Source organism: Octopus sinensis, linkage group LG5 (genome assembly GCF_006345805.1).
Source record: "Octopus sinensis linkage group LG5, ASM634580v1, whole genome shotgun sequence".
NCBI classification, from domain to species: Eukaryota; Metazoa; Mollusca; class Cephalopoda; order Octopoda; family Octopodidae; genus Octopus; species Octopus sinensis.
The window spans coordinates 43,842,464-43,867,754 of NC_043001.1; the positions used below are offsets into that span (position 1 = coordinate 43,842,464).

Sequence of the window (25,291 nt, forward strand, 5' to 3'; positions counted from 1 at the left end):
ACATTATTTTTGTTTTACATAATGTGGAAAAAGAGATGAATATTTTTTCTTCTATAAAACTAATCAAAAAGTATAGAAACAATAACCATTTGAACTCTGTATTGACTAAAATTATGAATTGCTTGGTTATCATTTTATCAGAGACAACACTGAAGTTAATAACTGCAACAAATAACTAAAAGCTACCAATGAACTATTTCCTAGAATAAAAAAAAACTGATTATTCAATTTCTATTGTATAATATATTTAATTAGTCATTTAAATTGAAAACGAGAAAAAAATAAACAGAAAAAAAGGAGCATAAACTACTGAAGATGTTTCTATATAGTCACTTAATGTTGCTGTCTCTTCCCCATCATTTATATATATATTACCTTTAAAAGTGAATCGTGTAAAACAAAATGTTTCATAATAATGATTTGATGGTCATAACTATAAATGTTGATCAAATGTGTCTTTCAATGTGTTTCCTTTATATCTATTTCCAAATATCCACAGGCTATAACACAACTATAACACTTGTAACAATAAGGAAGCCTTTGATATTTTACATAAACAAACATTTCATACATATGCGGTCTACTTGAAAAGAAAATAGACATTTAAAACAGCATACCGATAAGCTGTTAGAGTGTGAAATGTTCTATATAGGTGAGCTTGACTATCAATCTAATAATTGTCATTGATTTACATGTACTAAAGTGAATTTATGTCAATGTATTTGAACAATGAGCGATTTGGAAGAGCAACATATTTACATTAATATTAATTTGGGATAAAACTTATAGAGACTTTTCTAATGATGCAATAAGCCTATAACAGAATTGTTTGAGATGTGTGGAAGCAGCTTTCCAAATAGGGAAAAACATCTTTGCAAGACGGTCCGAAATTTGGATGAACTTTCATGACAACAGAAAATTATCACATTGTATAAGTAAACGATACAATCCATGAAAATCATTGTTTCATTGTCTTTGAAGTTTCCAAAGGTTGAGACATCTGCAAAAGTTTGTTCCACCTGATTTTGGAAGAAGATAAATTGAAGATGCATTAAGTTGTAGCAAAAGTTATGAACAGAAATTGAACCAAGTCACAGTGGGTCAAAAGCTGTTTGATTGTCTGAATGTCAAAGAAAACTTTCTAAAATATGTTATAATGGCTGAGGAAATGTGGGTGTATAGTTTTGACATCAAAATTAAAAGGTATTTGCCACAGTGAATTAGAATAGCATTTCCACATGTACAAAAATACATGCTGGAGAGCTGCTCAAATGTGGAAGGGTGTTATTTACCATGAGTTTGTTTCATGTGATCAGATGATCATTGGAGAGTTTTACTTGGATGCCATGAAGTGTCTGAGAGAGAATGTATGGCAAAACCTGAATGCTGTACAATGACTGTGTACCTGCTTATGTGTCAGCTCTTATCTATAACTTTAATGGCCCTTGTGCTCAGCAACTCTGTTCTATAGATTTGACCCCTGCAGACACTTTTGTTCCAAAAGTTGAGAGATCTGCCCTGAAAGGATAATCTTTATTTGATATGAGAACTGTACACTACCCCTGAAAATGCATTCCAGGAGGCCATTCAAAACAACAAAGCATATTTGGAGCAGTGAAGGGAACTATTTTGAAAAAAAATCTGATTAAACTGTGAGAAAAGTAAGAATTTTGTTTTGTTTTATCAGAAGATTGGGTTGCTTTGGACAGACCTTTATATATTCTTTTAAATTAATCATGATTTTCACTTGTAATTTAGTACAACAGTTTGTATGATCTCAAAAATAATTTTCAAGTTCACTGAATGTGTATAGACTAGCATAATATTTTAAAATTCTAAATAGAAAAAATACCCATCAGTAGGTTCTTTCTTAATGGAAATTCATTCTCTTAACAGTGTATCTTCAGTTTGATAATTTTACTGATCATTCTCAGCTCAAGAATTTGCAAACATGACAAATTTGCAGGTTGCATATGTTGAAAAGAAAAAGCTCAGCTATGACAACATATGGTCAAACAGGGTCAGCAAAATCTTACCATAACAGAGACACATTTGCTTGGTTGAAAGGAATTCATAAAGTCTATGGAGACACACACACACACACACATGCATGTGTGTGCACACACATAGATGCATGTGCACACATAGATGCATGTGCACAACACACACACATGCATGACACACATATATGCACATGTGCACCGCACACACACACACACACCATGCACACACACGCACATACTCATGCAAATGTACCACTTCATTTATATTCTCCTCCCTTGAGTGTATATCCTGACACATTTCCCTCACCAGCTTTTTCTCTCCTCTTTTTTTCTTCTTCCAACAGCATGACACTTGTTTCTGTCCCCCTGTCATACTTCAACCTCTCATCACCTGGCTTAAAGTCATCTCCCTCAATACTACTCCCCAACTCAGTAGAAATGTCTTACAAGTTACTTGGTGGCCTCATGGATGCCAATGCTGCATAAAAAGCACCCAATGCACACTGAAAAATGGTTGGCATTACAAAGGACACATTGCCATAAAAACCATGCCAATACAGACATCAAGACTTGGCATAGTCACTGCCTCACCAGCTTCTGTTGAGCCATCCAGCTTATACCAGTGTGGGAAATGGATGTTAAATAGTGGCGATGATGAGGATGGTGAAGGATCCTCATAATGAGAATGTTCAGAAGCAACATATGGGCTTGCAATAAGATATGAGCTTATAACTATATGTTAAAATTCTCAGAATGGAAAAAGTGGTAAGCTGGCAGAATAGTTAGCATGCTTGCAGTAGCATTTCGTCCATCTTTGCATTCTAAACAAACCCAAGACCTCATAATTATGAAATGAACTTCTTAATCATTTGGCCATCCATATTGTATTCTACACACATGTTCAGACATCCCTCCTTCCCTCCCTCCCTCCCTCCCTCCCTCCCTCCATCCATCCATCCATCCATCCATCCATCCATACATACATACATACATACATACATACATACATACATACATACATACATAAATTTGCTTATACATAGATATGCATTTAGATTTCAGCATCCCACCAATAAAAACAATATGCAAATAGATAAAGTAATATCTTTTCTAAATGCAAATTGCATGCATACCACAGATTGACTGTAAGCATTCCACTAACCAAACTTGTGGCCTGGTTTCAATTCTAGGGTGAAGATATTTTCATTTCCTTTACATTTACATAATATTTGGAAATCTTAGATTTTAAGTCTACCAGAAAATAAAACTGAAAACTACTCAAGTGCCATCTCTTGCGGCACATTAAAACTGTCATATGATAAACAGCTACATAGGCTTGCATTTTCTAAGATAATAAACAACAATAAAACATGAAAATAAAATGAAAATAAACAAAAGTAAAATAATAATAAGGTTCAAAGTTTTAATTATTTAGTTTAAAATTATTCTTGTGCTGACTGTAGTCAAATACAATCATAACTGCTTTTAAAGGAACAAACATTATTTCTGAAATAGAACTAAGATAAATAAAGGATTAAAATAATAATCTTTAGAACAGAAATGTTTATCAAACAACTTATGTTGGATGTAGAAACCTGAGATGAGTATTATTATTTAATTCACCTTTTTTAAAGTAAATTTCTCAAGTTAAGATTCCAACTTAATAAATTATAGATATTTTCACAAATGCAGAATTGAATGGAAAATTTTACAAACTGAAATTGGAATTGAGGTTTTATTATTAATTTTTTTTTATTAGTAGCTTATTTCAATTTATATTGATAAATTCAGATACATTTTTAAATAATTTTATTTAATTTCAGTTGCTGTTTGAATTTCATTTTCAGAATTTTCCATGCTATTTGTACTTTATGAAAACGTATTTGTTTTACCAATTCAAAATTTCCTCAAAAGAAAAGAAAGTTACACTTGTTTTTATATTAATCAATATTCAATTCAAATCCTCTCCACTGAAAAACTGAATGGAATTAAAGATTCCAGTTGTACCAAAACCAAAGCAGAAAAAGAATGCATGGGTATGACTGAACTGAAGCTGAGACCCAGCTAGATCAAGTTTCAATCTCTCAGTTGCAAGCCCCATATGTTTATAATCCCAACGTTATTTTTGAGCAAGGCTAGAAATAATTACTTATATATCATTAATCAATTCATTACTTCAAGTGCTGTGTGGAGTATTAGTTTTCCTCACACCCATACAGTTGAAAGTGTTAAAAAGAATCAAAGTATTTGGTACTGAAGGAACATTTTTAAGGAAGATGAATGCTTGGTCACAATGCCATAGGCAATTAAAATTATTCCAATGGTGTCTGTTTGATGCTTGATCTTCTCAAGTGTTGATGCCAATGGTATGCTTATTCCTTTGGTTACATTGAAAGTGCATTCCCAGATTTAGCTTATAGAGTTTTGGCAAATGAGTGCCTTCATTTGTATTATATAATCAGACTATATATATAGTAAGTGCTTAAGGTTACTGCTGTATTGTGGTCTCAAGCTAGTTCTCAGTAATTTGAAAACAGCTGCAGTAAATATTTAAAATTATAATTTAAGTTTGACAGAAAAATTTCATATCATAGCAAAATAATGAGCAGATTCATGGAACTAATGTCTATTTGAGGCACAATAAGGGATTTTTGGTATATCTTTTTAGGGCAACAAACAATGTACTTGTAACAACATACATCAGTTCACATTTTTGCATGGTCTCTCACACATACATACAGGGTGCGATGGGTAAATTGCCGCCATTTTACATTTTTAATTTTGTGTATATGCATTGTTTGTTTTGGATTTTGTTGACTACACAGTATAGTGGAGTCAGTTGGGCACCATCTGTGAGAAAAACAGCACCATGATGCAATCCATGGTGCAATTCACTCAACCAGAAATTTGGAAATAATATGTTGTACTGCTTAGCATTCATGCTAGAAGCTCCATTACAAACATTTCAGAGTGTTTGGGTGTCAATCTGAGGACATGTACTGAGAGTGATAAAAATCAAACATCCAGTCAACATCATGGTGTTTGGAGTGATCACTAGTGATGGTGGTGTTATGCCTCCATTCATCTTTCCCCATGGCTTCAGACTCAACAAGGAGGCCTACATTAAGTGCTTTGAGGAGGTAGTGCTGCCTTGGCTCAAGAGGGTGGCTGCCAGAAGACCCTGTGTTTGGTAACAGAACTCTGCACCATGCCACACAAACAGGAGAATCCAGTCATGGCTGTGAGACAATTTCTGTGACCAAATCACCCTTAACATCTGGCCACCTAACTCTCTAGACTGCAACCCCCTTGGTTATTATGTGTGGGCACAGTTGAGTGAGAGACCAACAAAACTTCTTGTAACACCAAAGATGAACTGAAGGCAAGGATTATGGCAGCATTCACCATAAGAGTTGCAGAAGATTCTGAAGTCGTCTGGAGGCTGGCAATTTTATTGAATAAATTTACTCATTAGTATTTCAAGATATTTTTATGTAATTTTGGTAAATATATCTGTTAAAATGAGATGTCAGTGTTATTTTCATTTTTGCGTGATTTAGACGACGGTTTATTAATAGCACCCTGTATTATACAATGGGTGCTGAGAGGTTCTTGACTTTGGGTAAAAGAAAATACAGGAGGATCAGTTATTTATGATTTTACTCAACATATTCCCCTCTCAGATTCACACATTTATTGCAGCAGTCCTTCAGTTTTTCTAAGTGTTGTAAGAGAACTTGGAAGGTTGGGCCTCCAGCCAGGCCTTTCATGATAACTTTAAAGCCAGGAACTTTTCAGCACCCTTCACACACACACACACAAATTTCGATAGATAGATATGTAAAAGTAAGATCCAAGGATCAAGGTGTAGGAAGTTAGTAAACTTCAAGCAATCCGTAGAAGATATAAAATACAACTTTCCGGAACAATAATGCTTTATTGGCATAAAAGGTTGTGAATTTTTCCCATATCGAAGTATGATAAGCTGAAAAAAGTTAATTTAATAGTTCATGGTTAGCAACAGGGTGTTTTATATGTGAATAAACATTCAAAAATTAGGGAATGGAGTAAATAAAATCCAGCTAGTGGAACCTCAGAGGTAGTAAATCATGAAAGTGGCGAGCTGGCAGAAATGTTAGCATGCTGGGCAAAATGCTTAGTGGTATTTCGTCTGCTGCTATGTTCTGAGTTCAAATTCTGCTGAGGTCGACTTTGCTTTCATCCTTTCAGGGTTGATTAAATAAGTACCAGTTACACACTGGGGTCGATATAATCGACTTAATCCATTTGTCTGTCCTTGTTTGTCCCCTCTGTGTGTAGCCCTTTGTGGGCAGTAAAGAAATAAGAAGTAGTAAATTATCCAAACAAGGAGTAGACCGCAAGCTACTCTTTAGGTCAAGGGTTATATGCAGTTTACATTGCTTTTGGGAGATCCTGTGTTAACCTGAGGATTCAACTGAAATGCCTTGGCCTGAAGAGTAGCATGCAGTCTACCTATTGGTTGGATAATTTACTTCTTCCAAGGTTCCACTTGCTATGAAGCATATGTAGCCTGGATTTTATCTACTCCATTCCTTAATTTTTGGATATATATATATATATATAAAAGGAGCACTCTGTCAGTTATGATGACGAGGGTCCCAGCTAATATGATCAATGGAACAGCTTGCTCATGAAATTAACATGCAATTGGCTGAGCACTCCACAGACACGTGTACCCTTAACTTAGTCCTCAGGGAGATTCAGCATGATACAGAGTATGACAAGGTTGGCCCTTTGAAATACAAGTACTAATCATTTTTGCCAGCTGAGTGAACTGGAGCAATGTTAAATAAGGTGTCTTGCTCAAGGACACAACATGTTGCTGAGAATTGAACTCATGACCTTACGATTGTGAGCCAAATGCCCCTAACCACTAAGCCATGTGCTTTCACTATATATATATATATATATATATATATATACATGCATTAATGTATGCATAGATACATATGTATCTATGTATGTATGTATATGTAGGTATGTAAATATGTGTATATATATATATACCTATCTTTTATCTTTTACTTGTTTCAGTCACATATATATATATATATATATATATATATATATATATATATATATTATATATATATATATATATATTATATATATATATATATATATATATATATATATATAATATATATATATATATATGTGACTGAAACAAGTAAAAGATAAAAGATAGGTATATATATATACACATATTTACATACCTACATATACATACATACATAGATACATATGTATCTATGCATACATTAATGCATGTGTGTGTATACATACATAGACACATATGTATGTATACATGTATGTATGTATGTATGTATGTATGTATGTATGTATGTATGTATGTATGTATGTATGTATGTATGATCTAACTAGTTATGAAAGGATTCAGAAATGAAGGAGATGGTTATTATTGGATTCAATGGGCAGCCATTAGCAAAAGTGAGCATGTGATATGGATTTATTTCTTCCTGATTATTTAGCTTGATTTTTAATGGCCAAACATCTAATAGCATATGTGAAATAAGAGACTGCATTTGATGTAGCAAATTGCATGTTATAGATAATAAATAAGATGCTCTGAATAACATCTAACTCTATTTTAAGGCATTTGATGAAATGGTTACAATGGAGATGAACATTCTGTTCTTACTATTTTCTAGCATTTGTAGAGTTCATTGACTAAAACTCATGGTGAGGTTGCTTGACAGAAGTTTTTAATGATTCACTTTTGCTTGAAATTTATTAGTTTAAACATGAGCAAAATTATCTGTCTTTATGTAAAAGGAAAGTAAATTGAAGATTGCAATGTTAAATTTATAATCAGAAAATCATATCCATTCAAAAAGACAAAGAGTCCCTTAAAACTTTAATGATGACTTATTTCAAGGTCTAGATTTGATAAATATAAAAATAAAATAAACCCCCAGTATCTACAAATGTATACTTGATAACATTATGAAGGTATAGTTCAATAAGAAATTTTATTGTTATATAATACACTTATCAATAATATAATATTACTAGCATACTAAAGGTGTCCAACAATATTTCTTTGTTTTCTGCTGAATTCCATCTTGGTTACATCAAATAAATACCATTCAATTGACAATGCTCTCCTCTACCCACAAATGTTTTGCTTTGTATCAATATTAGAATTCAATATTATTATCATGCTAAGGATAAAATTAGTAGAGTACCAGACGAAATGCCTTGTGGTAGTTACTAACATACCTTTATGTTCTGAATTCAAAGCTTGCTGGTGTCAGCTTTGTTTTCCATCCATCCAGAAACAATAAAGAAGTAAAGGAGCCACTCTAATTGAGTGTGCTCACCCCAGTAATTCTGGCTTCATGCAAAAGTTAAAAGCCAATGTTATTTACATGTTAAGGGTAATAGACATGATCTTGATTCAGTAAAATATGACATTGACTGCAACTAGTTCAGTCCCTCTCTATATTTGTTTCAACTTTGTTTTTCATCTATGTAAAACTAAAACAAATAAATACTAATAATGCACTGAAAGTAATTTAACTCCGTCATTTCTCTTCTATGAACTTTATACATCACAGCCATTTAAAGTTAAACCACTGATTTATGTGAAGGTGTGTGGCTCAGTGGTTAGATCATCAGGCTCACAATCATGAGGTAGTGAGTTTGGTTCTTGGATCAAACTTTATGTTGTAGCCTTGAGCAAGACACTTTATTTTATGTCACTCCAATTCACTCATCTGTAAAAATGAGTTGCAACATCACTGGTGCCAAACTGTATAGGCCTTTCCCTTTCTCTTGGATAACATTAGTAGCATGAAGAAAGGAGGCCAGTATGCATGGGCAATTGCTGGTTTTCCATAAACAACCTTGTCCAAACTTGTGCCTCGTAGGGGAACTTTCTAGGTGCAATCCCATGGTCAGTCATGTCCAAAGGAGGTATTTTAAACACTGATTTACAGTACAACTTCTGGTAGTAACATCACTCATGCATTACTATGTCTACCAGTATATTTCAACCACTTGTGAGTCATTGAGTTGTGCCCTCTCTCATACCACTGCCACTACTATAAATGTGTCTTCTCCTTTGAACTTGTGAGTGTATATCACAGGTCATCATCTTACATGCCTGCAGCTCATACTACTGCTCTCACTGTACGTATTTCCAAATCATTCTATTTTGGACTGCATCCTTGGGAAACTCAACACACCCTTGTATTTTTTTTCCCCAGATCATTTACTTTTTAAAAGTTCAAAATAAATGTTAACCATAATGACTCATTATCCTATTCTCTATTTTAGGAAGAACTAGAAAGGTATTGGCTCTGTTCTTACTTCTCAAGCTAAATTTCTATGTGTAATTCTTGAATTAGGTAGAATTACTCAGAAGAAAAAAATCTATTGAGTCAAGTTAACGCACTCAATGTTATCCATGACAAAATGACTCCAATTAATATTCCTTTCAGTAGGAGTTGGCCAATCATAGTTTTATTATCGGAATTCTTTGATAAGTTTTACCTCTTCATGATTAGTCAGAGTTTGGAGGTTATTGTTCAAAATTAAATGTTTTTCTTTTTTTTTTTTATATATATTATTGATAGTACATTGGCAACATTTTGAGCCACATACCATATTTTTTCAAAGAGTTCCAGGATCCTCTCCGGCATTTTAAAGCCTTTTTTTCTTTGGTGAATGTACCTGCATTGGCTTCTATAAGCGATATAACAAAGACAAGAATCTTAAAGAAAAAAAAATTGAAATATGTAAGAAAAGGAAGAAGCTTCCATTAATTTTTAACGAATTTGTTTAGTTGCTTGATTTATGTATAGGTATCAGAGAATAATTTTGTGTGTGTGCCATGAAGGGAGAGGACTTTTCTGATAGGACCCTTTTTCATAGAAAATTTATGTATATATGCCTCTGTGTGTGTGTGTGGTGTGTGTGTGTGTGCATATGTATGCGTGCATATGTATGCGTGCATGTGTGAGTGATGTGCATGTGTGTGTGTGTGTGTGTGTTAATGTAAGAACTTACTGTAATTAGGAATTGATAATACATTACTACATGGGGTTTGACACAGATACATGATCGGCCAGGCATTATTAGGGAAGGGATGACACAACCTATATGTCAGCAACACACCAACACACCAGCTAGGCTGATTCTATTTGGTTGAGTTGGGACATGCGGTTGGTTATGTGGAGGCCCAAGATATTATTAATGTTAACTAAGCTGCTATGATGTAAGGGAAAACACCCTGTCTAGATGTATAATCAATGTCAACAGACAGCCATCTCACAGTTCTTGCTGAATTTATTTGCCTTGCATTTGAATAATTAATATGCCTTAAATTCTTGGAGTTCTGGAAGCTGTCTAAAAAGAATTTTTTTTCCCATTGAGACAACTTGATATCTCAGATCTCTGGCTAATTGATATTGCAGGCTGTTTTAATATTTAGAACTGTTCAGTAAAGCAACGTCTTCAGATTCAGGAACTATTGAAGTATAGAGAAGCTTTGTTGATGATACTCCATGTTACCGAAGTATGTTTCAATCCATGGTTCATATACACCCTAATATATATGAACCATGATGTATATGAACCAAAATTATAGGGAAGCAGTTGAAACATCAGGAACACAATTAGGTTTAATTTGTTCATAAAATAGTTTTACAGACACACACACACAGGCGTAGGAGTAGCTGTGTGGTAAGTAGCTTGCTTTTGAACCACATGGTTCCAGGTTCAGTCCCACTGCATGGCACCTTGGGCAAGTGTCTTCTACTATAGCCTTGGGCCAACCAAAGCCTTGTGAGTGGATTTGGTAGATGGAAACTGAAAGAAGCCCATTGTATATCTTTATACATATATATATATATATATATATATGTATATATGTAGGTGTATACGTTTGTGTGTCTGTGTTTGTCCCCCCAACATCGCTTGACAATCAATGCTGGTGTGTTTACGTCCCCATAACTTAGTGGTTCAGCAAAAGAAACCGATAGAATAAGTACTAGGCTTACAAAGAATAAGTCCTGGGGTTGATTTAGTTGACTAAAGGCGGTGCTCCAGCATGGACACAGTCAAATGACTGAAACAAGTAAAAGAATAAAAGAGTAAACAAGACCAGTCCTCATATCACTAAAATGGACATCAAAATAAATATTAAAACTAACTTAAATATACAAGCTCCCAAAGTAGTTATAGGATTGAATATATTACTTTTATAATAAAAATATTTCTTTGTACCAATATTTAGTAGAAAGCTTGATAAAAATGGAAAGAATCAGACTGAGAATATTCTCTCTATGTAAAAGGCTTAAGTCGCTTGTCACTGTTTTATTGGTCAGTTTTTATTATACTGTAGGATTATCATACACTCTATACTGCATTACTGCTGTCATAGCAACTATAGATACAAGAGTGTTAGGAACAGAAAAAAGAATGTATGTAAACTGGGGATGAAGATTAAAAGAGTGAGAAAAATAGAGCATAGGAGTTAATTATAATGAGAGTGAGGGAAAGAAGTGAGGAAACGTAAATCCTGAAAGAGACAATGAGAGAGATAGTGAAAAAGGAAAAAACAGTGGTAGGGAGAATGTTAAATGGTTTAATGAAAATCAAAGAGAAAAATAGAAAAAGGGAAGATAGGGATTGTAAGAAAGAGGGAGAAGGGGGAAAGAGTTTTATGTAGTAATAGAAAGAAATAAACAGCAAAAAAAAAAAAAAGGAACATGGCATTGAATATACTCTTCAATAAGACTCACACAATGTCTGAGAAAGTTAGATTGATAAACAGGTTGATAAAACTTTAGCTACTATTAAGCAATATGCTGTAAGAATGTTACACACTCATATATAGAGCTAATTTTCAACATATGGAAAATCTGAGGTACGACATAAAAAGAATTCTAGGTAAAGAATATATATATAAAAAAAAGACAAACAAAAGAATCCTCAAGAACAGTAAGACATAATTTAAATTTTTCAAATATATGATCTACATCTCTGAGGAGAGTGAAACTTTCATCTTGGCAAAGACATCGTTGTCATAGCAACAAGTGACTCAAACAGTGTTGGAAACTGAGACAGAGAGACTACTTGTAAGAAGAGTAAAAGATTGAGAATGAGAAACAGAGCATTAGAGATAGCTAGAAAAAGGGAGAAAAGGAAAAGGGAGATGAAAACCTTGAGAGAGGGAGAGAGAGAGGGAGAGAGAGAGGGAGAGAGAGAGAGAGAGAGAGAGAGAGAGAGAGAGAGAGAGAGAGAGAGAGAGAGAGAGAGAGAGATGGTAAAAATAAGAAGTGATGAAAAATACTGAGACAGGGTGAGTGTTGAGTAGTTTAATATAAAGCAAAAGGCTAAAAGATAGAGGAAAGATATTCTATGTTACTGAGTTAGCAAACTTTCATTGTATAGAATTATTATTACATAAAATATTTCCATACTATAATCTATACTTACATGATTTATTTCATTCACAAATAAATTCTTAAAAGAGGTGAAAGGATCTCAAACTGAAACTTACTTGAAAGAAAGGTACAGGGAAAATATTTGAAGAATTAATAAAAAGAATAAATTCATGAAGTTAATAGCATCTATAACACTGTGTAACAAAATTTTCATTTTATTATTTTTGTCTGTCTTTGGTCAGTAAGTGTTATTTCCTATTTGCTTCTGTCTAGGAATCACAAGAAATGACTACTATTCCTTTTGAACTTTGCTTTTGTGACCTGGACATCTATGTTTTGAACCTGACCTATCTTCCATTACATTTTAGACAGCTTCAACCCTGAGTTGCTGAAGCAGAAATATCATTATAACAAATATTCTGCCTAATACCACAGATTTGCTTGTCAGTTGCTTGACCTTAACCACTTAGTGACTGACAATATGTGCATCTCTGATCATGAGCAGGAGTGGTGGGCAAGCATCATAGCCATGCATTGAGAGGAAATCTTTGGGACTTGAATAAGTGTAACAAAAGCAAAATTTGATGGAAATATTAGCCATTTTTCATACTTTCTAGGAGTAAGCAAGTAGGAAATAACAGTTACTACTCAAGGACAAAAATCATGTTACACAGTGTAATCCGAGATGGCCACCACTTCATCTATCTTCTTTCTTTCACTTTCTTCCATGTTTGTCTATTCTATGAAATATTTTGCTCCTGCAACAAATTTTAGATCAATAAGAACTTTGGCTCTAGTTGCACTTCATGCATCCTCTCTTTCAAGACATTATTTCTCTTCCCATGCCTCTCATTATTTCTCTCCCCTTTCAATATAATATAAAATTTCTTTATCTTCTCAATCCATTTTTAGAATATCCAGGTTTCAAATAGGTCCTTCCAATTTTAGCTTTGAATTCCATTAGATAAAGCAATTATCTCAGTCATCTGATAAGCACATTTAGAGTGAAACATGTGGCCATCTGTAATGAATTATAGTATATATTATTTTTGACATCTGACTCCATCTTACATCCTGTACTTGAGATTGACTCTAATTTATGATTTACTGACAATCGATATATATGTATATAAATACATATATATATATATATATAATTATATATAACCTGAAATATAATTGCACATGGATTATGGACAATTTTTTTCCTCCTTCTTCCTTCTTTCGTGTGGACTTTTCTGTTTTTCCTGTTTCTGAAGAAGAGCTATGCTTGAAATATAAAACAACTATTCCTTTCCTTCTCCGAGTGTCATATTGATACATTGCTTGTGCTACGTCCTATTTTTGCTTTTTTGTTTTTGTTTTTCTTTTTTCTCTGTTTTTTAATTATATATGTATATATATACATGCATATATACATATATACGTATATATATATATATATATTATATATATATATATATATATATATATATATATATATATATATATATATATATATGTATGTATGTATATGTATATACATATATATATGTGTGTATATGTATATATATATATATATATATATATACACACATGCATATATATATATATATATATATATATATATATATATACAAGCATGCATATATACATATGCACATTTGTACATATGGTGATCATCAACTTGATATCACAAATAACCACTCTCTCATTGCAGACATAAGTATAACAGGTTTGATGGCATTTTCATCATGAGTCCTCAGATGGTTTCTACCTCTGGTTTGCTTCTATAAATTTTTTGTGATAAATGTAGCTAATAATTTTGTCAAAAATCATACAAACAGCAGCTCTGCCTTTGCTTATACTCATACATACATACACAAACACACACACACTCAAACATCCATCCATCCATCCATCCTTACATACATACATGGTGGCTGCCCCCTCGTTATTGAGTACGGCCATTGCACGAAGCTTAATCAATGTTGTTATCGTGCAATGCGTGTGCAAGGAGATTTTTTTAAAGTGAGGAAAGGCTGTGCACTGAGTCAATCCCACTCACTAAGCAACAGCAGCCATAATCCGAAAAGAACAAGTCAACATCATCATTAACCACTGAGCCGTAGGTTTTATGTCGGAGTTATCCCAGTTACCTGAGTTAACTTCTCCTAGAAGGATGCCCTAACAAAGGCTAGGAGTCCTTCACTCCCAATGGTTTAACCGTGCGATTGGGTATTCAGTCTGATTATTTCTATGTCCCTGCGCATGACATACATACATACATACATACATACATACATACATACATACATACGTTCATACATACATTCATACATACCCAAGTATGCACATATATATATCTACATGTGCACACACAAGCAAATAAACAAACTCACACAAAAATATATATAAAAATATGAAGAAATTTTTTTTGTTCTTTCTGCTGATTCATATCTTGATTCATTCAGAATAGTAACCAATCAAAAGCTTCATGGTACTCATGAAATAGTATTATGGAATTACTACTGTCTTGTTTATGAAACAAGTTGTGAGTTTTGTTTGCAGAAACAAGATGTGTTCTAATATTAAGTAATTATTTTCCCATGTGTTTGATGCAGATTTCTTGAGTTGTTTCACACACACACACAAATATATAAATAATATAAATAATATATAAATATGTGCATATATATATATGTATATGTTATATATGCATGTATGCTTGTATGTATATATGCCTGTATGTATACATGTATATGTATATATGCATGTAGTCCAAGTACCTATTTCTTTACTACCCACAAGGGGCTAAACATAGAGAGGACAAACAAGGACAGACAAATGGATTAGGTTGATTATATCGACCCCAGTGCGATGAAAGGCAAAGTCGACCTTGGCGGAAGTCCAAGTACACAACAGTAGCTGTTGTAAAGAGATCACAGTAATATCAGTACCTACTGATAATATAGTTCCCTCCAGCAATTTCATTGGCAGTTTCATGAAAATTATGTAGCAGTGATTACTTTGGCATGTTTGGAACACACAGTAGCCCATTTCCTTCTTAGAAAATTTACCTGTGATGAAAATTTTATCCACAAGTAAAAATTGTTTCTTATCCAGTTGATACTATAAAAAAAAAACTGGACTTTACAACAAGCCATACGTGTGGATCCATGTGATTTGAGAAACATTAAAATTTTTCTATTATTTTGTAGTTATCTCATATTTGCTACTTTACATTAATAAAATAATTTATTAGCCGAATGGTTATACATACTCTTAGTGGCTGAAACCAATAAAATACTATGTACTTTTATTACAATTGTGAACAGTTATACTTGTTCCAGTTGGAATTTATACACAATCTGTTTTAGTCATTTGAATAAAATCAGATATCCACTCATTCAGTCACTAAACTAGTGATATATGGTATTTTTAAACTTTAAATGATGGTTGAAGGTGACTTTTACAAGTGGGGATACATTTTAAACAGCTGGATTGTGTTAAGCTGGTCAGGATTTAAGCCTGTTATTGCAGATTAAATGGTAAGACATTTTGTATTACTTACTATGCATCGTTTACGCCCCAGAGATAATCTTTTATTTATGAAGGGTGTGGCTAATGTTGTTGGTTTAATTCTTATCAGCTGCATACTCATGCATACTTTGGAGAAAAAATTTATTGAATTTTTTTAATGAAAATGTAAGGATTGTTAGATTGAATGAGTCTGTTGAAGGACATATTTATCAAAACTTATGTGTGGGTGTTAAACAAAATCAATGTGCGAGTATGTGTGAATATGACTGTGCCTGTTACTTTAATATAAGCTTTTTGAATGTATTGAACATATTTTCCAACTACAAGCAAAAGAGAGAGAAAGACATTCATATAAGTACATGTGATGTGTGTGTGTGAGTTTTAAAAATGAACATCTTTGATTGAGGGTGTATGACTGTTGATGGATAAAGTGAATGTATATTTACTGATAAATGTATAAATGACTACATTCCAGTAGGAGGAAAATAACAGACTGGAAGACCAAGGAAGACATAGCGCAGTATGTTCCAGGACGATATGATAGAAAAGGGAGCCTGCTTAATTAGAATTGAGAAAAGCAAGAAATTGGGATGTTTGGAGAAAGCTCATAGCCCATTGTGCTGACAGTACTAGGGGTATTGAAGAGTCATGAGTGAGGTGTTATAATAATTTCTAACATTAGTACAAAGGAAATCCATTTTCAGAAAAGGAATTTACTCAATTGAATAATTCCTGGTGGTATAATATATGATTGAATTTGTGCTCTGTTTAATATGACATTTTAACATAAAGTTCACTTTCATCTGTGTTTACATTCTGATATAAAGTCTTTCTCACCTCAGTTTACATATATGCTTAAATAGTTTCAGCTAATAGCGAAAAGAAACACCTATAAATCCAAAACTTAATTCCCATCTGTCATGCACAAAATATAATCCGGTGCTATATTTAGTTACTGAACAAATTGATCCATTAATATCCCAAAGCATTTTTTAAAATTTTATAATTATATATAAAGACAAACTGTTTTATATATATATATATATATATATATATATATGCATCATGAGCAATATTTCCTGGGGTCATTAGCAACAGTCAACACATTCATACTTATATATACATACATACATATATATATATATATATACTGTATTTTAATGTGTATAAGGAACCCCCTAATTTGGAGATTTGCGGTTCAAGGAATTAAGTAATTTATTAATATCTATAATGCTATCCATGTATAAGAAACTCCCATATTTTTTAAACTTAATTTTTGACAAAATAAGATTCCTTATACACATTAAAATACGGTATATATATATATATATATTTCATTAAAGAGCCTTGTTGGATAAGGCCAGAACAATGTGAGAAGGTATAAAGTAAATAGTAAAAAAGAAAATAAAGCAAAACAAAGTTGTAGTTTTACATTATATTACTACATTTTGAGACTATGATCTCCTTCTTCAGTGCATGCGGTAAAACGAAGGGTGGAAAAATTAGTTGTTCAGATGTGATGGGGAGGAGGGTGGCATATGCATACTAGTGTTGCTACAGTAACCAGTTTACTTCAAGTAGTTCTTTTCTGTTTATGGCTGGTCTCAGTTTGTCGATAAGGAGAACCTCTATGATTCTGAGATTGCCTCTGTTGCATCGAGTGGCCTTGATGGATACCTTGAAACGCTGGGTCTAACACTTCCCTAGGTGTTTTTTGATTGAAATGCCTGTGGGCATATGTTCTTTGATTTGAATGTGTGATTTCTTGGTGGTGCACTCAATGCTGGATGTCTCACATTTTCTGCAGACTACCTTGCAGTAATTGTTGGGGCAACTGGATAGTCTATATGCCACGATACTATCTGTAGTATTATTCCTAGATAGAAATTTCCTCTGGGATGGACCAGTGCACACCATCTGTATGTTTCGTCCTTTCCTATGGATAGCATGTTAAATAACAGCAGAGGTTCTGTCATTGACACAGGACAGTTTAGCGAAGAACATATCAGACGTGTATGTAAACATACATACATGTATGAATGCATACATACATACATATGCATACATATATATGCTATATATATATATATATATATATATATATATATATATATATATATATATATATATATATATATATATATAATATATATATATATATATATATATATATGTATATTATATATATATATGTATATATATGTATATATGTAAATATATATGTATGTGTATATTATATATATATATATATATATATATATTGAGTATTAGGTATGATCTACAGAATTGAATACTGAGAAAAATAGTCAGAATTTCTTCATTAGTATTAGCACTTTCGTTCCTCTCTAGAACTTGTCAAATACAATTTTGCTTGTATTTGACAAGCTCTAGAGAGGAACGAAACTACTAATAATAATTAAGAAATAAAAGGAATTTTTTTCCAAAATTCTGCTGACTTTTTTCTCAATATATACATATATATATATATATATATATATATATATACATATATATATATATACGTATATATAATATATATACATACATGTATATATATACATCAAATATTATTATGGCTGCCCCCTCGTTATTGAGTATGGCCATTGCACGAAGCTTAACTGTTACTGGTGCTGTGATCGAATGTGACTTTTTAGCCCAGCTAAAGATCTACAATGTCTTGTACAGAATTGGCAACTAAAACCTTTACCGGTAATAGCCGGCTGTAGTTGTAACTGGGCTTCATGTACCTTTGCATGTCGTTTAAGTCCTCCTGCCGAATTACACTCTCTTTCACATGCCCAACAGATATGATTAGTATGGTATGTTACACCACCACCAGTGGCCAGGTTGTCACTCATTTGTCTTGCTTTATGACTACGAAGAAAACTCTTGAGTCCAGCTTTACTGAGGCAGGGTCTTGCACAGACATTGCATGTCAGCATCAAAGGAAGACCCTTTCCATCTGGAAGTGTAACAGCGATGCCCTTCCTGACATCCCTCCTTACTTTCTCATGTGCAACTTGAGATTTCTCAAAAGTGGCTGTCCCCTCGTGCACAATCCTTCTCCACCTGTATTTCTATGGACATAGAAATACATCAAATATATATGTATATATACACACTCACAAATACACACAGAGACATATACATATATCAATACATACATATTCCTTTGTAAGCATATTTTTTAAATTTATGTAATGCATTAGTGAACAATTGTCATTGGTTATAAATTTCCAAACGAACATTGACTTCTTCACTGGATTGCCAATGTGAGAATGACAAACACTATTTATTCTCTCTGCCTTTGAAAGCTTGAGATAACCTCTGACTATCCATGGAAGTTTGTTCCAAACTGCGATAGCTAAATAGAAAAGGCTCTGTCTAGAGTGTAACTCTTTGTATTAAGTGTTGAGAAGCTGTGCAATGTACTGGTTTTTGTAAAGACAATTTATTTTGTACTGCTGCAGAACATTGCTGCTGAGTTTTTCTGATAAGCTGTGCTGTGTACACATTTTGTATAGAGCTATTATTGCTGCAACTTGTCTCCTGTATTGACTGTGAATTTTTCTGGCAGCATCTGCTCCAATAATGTCTATGATCTTAAGAGCTGTCCTTTTGACAGTAGTAAGTCGTATAAGTATACATAGTCTGTGAGGTATTTATTTGTCCAGCAAAAGCTTATTTACATCAGAATGTTTTGGATCTGGATTCATTAAATGATGGCTCCTCTTTCTATGTTCAGCTCATTTGCAATTTTTTTGTGATATTTCAAGTCTTTGTTTATTACATACAGTGGGAATTTCAAGCCTTTCTTATTACATACAGTGGGGATATGTTCTTCCCACACGAGACCCTGTCTATGGTGATGGCCAAAATCTCAAGCTGCTTTTTCATACACAGTCTGTAATTCCCAAAGTGCTATGGAAGGTTTGATGGGTTTATATTTTCCTTGACAGGACCATTGCTTTACATTTTGATGGCTCAAATGTTATTTTCCAATCACCTACCCAAGCCTTCATCTTTGCAAGGTCTTTGTTTAAGCTAACAGTTTTTCTATTGGTGTCTACTGTTGAGCTTACTCAACATGGGTTGTCAATGTAGAAGTATGACTCATTTTCACAGAAACTGACCAGGTGATCTATGAAAACTGAGAACTGAAGTATCTCTTGTAGAAGTGATGCATTGATAGAAGATGGACCAGAGTATTATCTTGAAAAGGTGATTTTAATGGATCTCCTCTTAAAATAACCTCTGTCAAGGACTACTTTTTAGAATTCCTCTATTTCTTATTTAAAACAATATGATATGATTTCAAGGATACTTAACTTCTATTTCTAGCAGGTTAACCAATCATACAAAGATTCTTTCTTGTCAACTTGATAAGCTGATTAAAGCTATCTATCATCTTGATAGCTATGAATGCTTCAGGGTCCAAATGGAATGAATTAGTATTATGAGTATAATGATAATGAAAATACTAGAAAAATTGAAAGTGGTTTTGACAATTTGATAGAATATGGTGAGAAGTTTAGAAAAGTAGAACAAGATTGTAGTGATCCAAGTGTTATCGTTCCCTTTGCTGCAATGACTTACCTCAAATCCTAGCACTGTTACACCAATTCCCATCATCAGTCCACTCTGTTCGTTTAATAAAGACTGTATTGTATTCCAACAACTCTGAAACAAAAATAATTACAAATTATACATGAACAAACGATGTCATTATATTATTCATCAATCTGGGTAGGAGGTGCTTTAAGCTGACTTGGTGTGTTTACACCTATTTGTCAGAATTTTTCTCCATGGCAAAACACAGTGAATGGCTTTCTTATGGGTTCGAATATGCTTCAAGTACATTGAATTGGTAACAAGTTTGTATTTGTACACATCACTGCTTAGTGATGTGTACAAATACACATATCAATATATATATTTTAGTTCACAGGTGATCTAAATGATTAGGTACACTAGGGAAGTGCTGTAACTTATGCTCTTCTTTCTACAACTTCAGAAAGTTGAACTATGAGCTTTTATGCATCTTTTTTCTTTGTTCTCTCCATCTCCTTATTCTTTTATCCCCTTCCTCTATGTTGTCATCTCATTAATATATACCATTCTCATTTTCCCTATTTTTCCCTATTTGTCTCTGATGACGGAATATCCCATACTTGGGGATATCCCAGAAACAGCTGTAAGACTTTAAATTTTTTCCAGTAATAATATTGTATACGACTTGAGATGTTTGCCTTGCCTTAATGTTTGTTGTCCTCTTTAACAATTATATATATATATCGTAGCTGGGACTGGTGGCCCCTGACTGGCTTCCGTGCCGATGGCATGTAAAAAGCACCAACTGATCAATACCAACGCCATCACCCACTTACTGGTTTCTGTGCTGGTGGCACATGAAAAGCACCATCTGAACATGATCGTTGCCAGGCCTGTCCTACTAGCTCCTGTGGTGGCAGCACGTAAAAAGTTCCCACTACACTCTCGGAGTGGTTGGCATTAGGAAGGACATCCAGCTGTAGAAACTCTGCCTGACCAGATTGGAGCCTGGTGCAGCTGCTGGCTCTCCAGACCTCAGCCAAACTGTCTAACCCATGCCAGCATGGAAAGTGGATGTTAATCGATGATGACGATGATGATGATGAGATATATATATATATATATATTATAATATATATATAGTAATAATAATAATAATAATAATAATATAACAATAATCCTTAGGTGGAATTTATAGATATTTTAATGTATTGCTACATGCATTTCCATGAATCACATACTTCTTAAGATCATAGTCCATATCCCTGGGATGATTGCAATACAGTCTGTAGAATCCATGGACATTGGGTAGATCATGCATTCGTTAATGCATAAATGGATGTATTATTATTATTACTACAATATTACTAAATAATGGTAGTATTATTATTACTATATTTATCCTACATTATATTGGCACAACTCAGTGCAATCCCCAAAAATTGGTATTGCTAGCTGGTATCATTAGGCTGTGGCCAGCATAATAAAATAGGAGCTTTTGTATGCATATTCAAAATGTTTCTACATAAATGAACTTAAAGGATATATGTGTGTGTGTGTATATATATATATATGGCCTGCTCGCTTAGCCAGCGGGGTGGTGTCATTTGAAGGCTAAAACAATGCAAAGCGCATTGTGACAGTGATGTGTAGCAACATCTGATAGCCTGGTTGGTCACGGTGATATATATATATGTATGTATGCGTGTGTGTGTGTGTGTGTGTGTGCGTATATATATATATATATATATATATATATATACGCATACATATATATATGTATATATTTTTATATATATATGTATATATATATATATGTATATATATATATATAATATATATATATATATATATATAGTAATAATAATAATAATAATAATAATAATAACAATAATCCTTAGGTGGAATTTATAGATATTTTAATGTATTGCTACATGCATTTCCATGAATCACATACTTCTTAAGATCATAGTCCATATCCCTGGGATGATTGCAATACAGTCTGTAGAATCCATGGACATTGGGTAGATCATGCATTCGTTAATGCATAAATGGATGTATTATTATTATTACTACAATATTACTAAATAATGGTAGTATTATTATTACTATATTTATCCTACATTATATTGGCACAACTCAGTGCAATCCCCAAAAATTGGTATTGCTAGCTGGTATCATTAGGCTGTGGCCAGCATAATAAAATAGGAGCTTTTGTATGCATATTCAAAATGTTTCTACATAAATGAACTTAAAGGATATATGTGTGTGTGTATATATATATATATATGGCCTGCTCGCTTAGCCAGCGGGGTGGTGCCATTTGAAGGCTAAAACAATGCAAAGCGCATTGTGACAGTGATGTGTAGCAACATCTGATAGCCTGGTTGGTCACGGTGATATATATATATATGTATGTATGCGTGTGTGTGTGTGTGTGTGCGTATATATATATATATATATATATATATACGCATACATATATATATGTATAAATATATTTTTATATATATATGATTATATATATATGTATATATATATATATATATATTATATATATATATATATATTATATATATATATATAGATGAGTGTATTTTTCCCTTGTTAACAATTAACATGGAAAAAATAGATAAATAGTTACCAGGGTAGCAAAAAATCACACAAATAAAGAGGTTGTAACTCCTTGTTTTTAAAGGTAGAAACATGTGTTGGAAGTAAAAGTATTTGAATTATACCTGAGTTAAACTCCATATATATATATATATAGGCTTCCACATAGTTTCTATCTATGTAATTCACATATAAGACATTGGTCAACCCAGGGCTATAGTGGAAGATAATTGCCCAAGGTACCACACAGTGCACTATATCTGAAACCACATCTACTTTATAACAACAAATAAATGGCTCTAAAAGCTACAAGGTAACAGATAAAACTTACCTTTCCAATATATGAATTTGAAAGAGTTGGATTAATAGTACAGTTTGTGTCAGTCATTTCTTTGAACCGTTTTTCACTTAAAATATCAACCCTGCGAGAACAGCAGGTATCAGGAATTATTTTCAAATATTGCATGCCCCTAATTTTAGTTCTCCGGTCCCATTTTTTGGCATGATGAAATTCTGTGTAGTTACTGATTCCACAACACTGGAACTGTAAGAAAATATATGCAAACAGGATTTTAAAGATGATATTACACATAAATTCTTATTTAGTATTGTTTCTGAAAATACATATGCTTAGAAATAGGTGAGAGTTGGCAACAAGAATTGGCATCCTGCTATAGAAAATCTGTCTCAACAAGTTCTGTCTGATCCATGCAAACATAGAAAAGTGGATGTTAGATGATAATCGTGTTGGTGATGATGATAATTAATAACACCAATTTCAATTATAGTTTTTATTTCATTTACCTCACTAACAATCTATGGGAAAGTGTGAATGTCACATCTTCTTAATCTTTTACACTAAAAAGTCTCAGATTTCATGCCTAAGCTAAACACAATATGAATCTGTTCTATGATTAAATACAAAAACAAACATATTTTTAATTGTAAGAAATTGAATCAACTCTAGTATAGCAGTATTGTTACTTGGTTTATCAAAAGAAGAAAATAAATGACACAGAAGACCCTAGCAGGATTTGATATGAAAATAGTGTGGAGCTGAAATATATCTGATATAGCATTGACTGTATCACTTTTCTGCCACACCCATTTCCATTGCTTTTATTCTTTTATTCTGGGGCAGTACTTTGAAGGGTTCAGTTGAAGAAATTGACCCCAGTACTTATAAGTCTGGTACTTATTCTAATGATCTCTTTATTGAACCACCAGGTTACAAGGGCATAAAGAAACTAACACTAGCTGTCAAGTATTGTGAGGACAAGCACAAAGACATACCCATACATGCATACACACACACACACACACACACACACACACACACACATGATAGACATCTACATAGTTTCTGTCTACTGAATTTACTCAAAAATTATTGATCAAGTTAAGACTATAATAAAAGACATTTGCCCAAGCTGCTGTACATGTGGATTGAACCCAAAACTTTATAGATGTAAAGCAGACTTCTTAACCACATAGCTGTGCCTTAAGAAATACCATTGATTTCAAATTTTGACACAAAGTCAGTAATTTCAGGGGAGGAGATAAGTTGATTACATTGACCTCAGTGTTTCTCTGGTACTTAATTTATTGACCCTGAAAGGATGAAAGGCAAAGTTGACCTCAGCAGAATTTGAACTCAGAACTTAAAGACAGACAAAATGTTGCTAAGCGTTTTGCCTGGTGTGCTTACAGTTCTGCCAGCTCTTTGCTTTATCCTTAAAAAAAAAAAAACAATATTAAAACTGGTTGTCTCAACTTTCTTATGAGAAGGTGATTTACTTGAAATTACATATTTGGTAGATAAAAACGATTTCTTTAATAAATTGTGCTACATACCGTAGACATAACAAAATTCCAACCATATGAAGTTACATCTTCTTGATCAGGACCAGCATACATGTTTTTCAGATTGGCAATCATTGGTTCTTTCATAGAGTCTTTCATCTAAAAGAAAATCATTTGGAATAGGAAAAATTTGGTTATTTAAGAAAAAAAGGAAGCAGACACCTATATCAAAAACACCATTCAAGTTTCAATGAAATATTCAAAGACCTGTTATTTGAATCAGAACAAAGGTTGTAATTCAACCTTCTACCAAAAGTCTCAGTTAAGTCTCAAGATAATGCA

The 25,291-nt window shown here is 33.0% G+C and overlaps 1 protein-coding gene across 3 annotated transcripts in view; it reads right to left on the reverse strand.

Moving 5' to 3' along the window:
* Window positions 1–25,291, reverse strand: part of LOC115212130 (CD63 antigen-like) — a 48,908-nt gene that overhangs the window by 1,096 nt on the left and 22,521 nt on the right. The window contains exons 5-8 of one of the 3 annotated variants that reach the window (XM_036503363.1): window positions 25,001–25,108; window positions 23,478–23,690; window positions 20,579–20,662; window positions 9,675–9,755 (exon numbers count right to left, since the gene is read on the reverse strand). In XM_036503363.1, coding sequence (XP_036359256.1) covers window positions 9,714–9,755; window positions 20,579–20,662; window positions 23,478–23,690; window positions 25,001–25,108 — 447 coding nt within the window. In that variant the 3' untranslated portion in view covers window positions 9,675–9,713. Of the gene's footprint in view, window positions 1–9,674; window positions 9,784–20,578; window positions 20,663–23,477; window positions 23,691–25,000; window positions 25,109–25,291 lie in introns of all 3 variants that reach the window. The other 2 variants (XM_036503361.1, XM_036503362.1) reach the window with 2 other exon arrangements.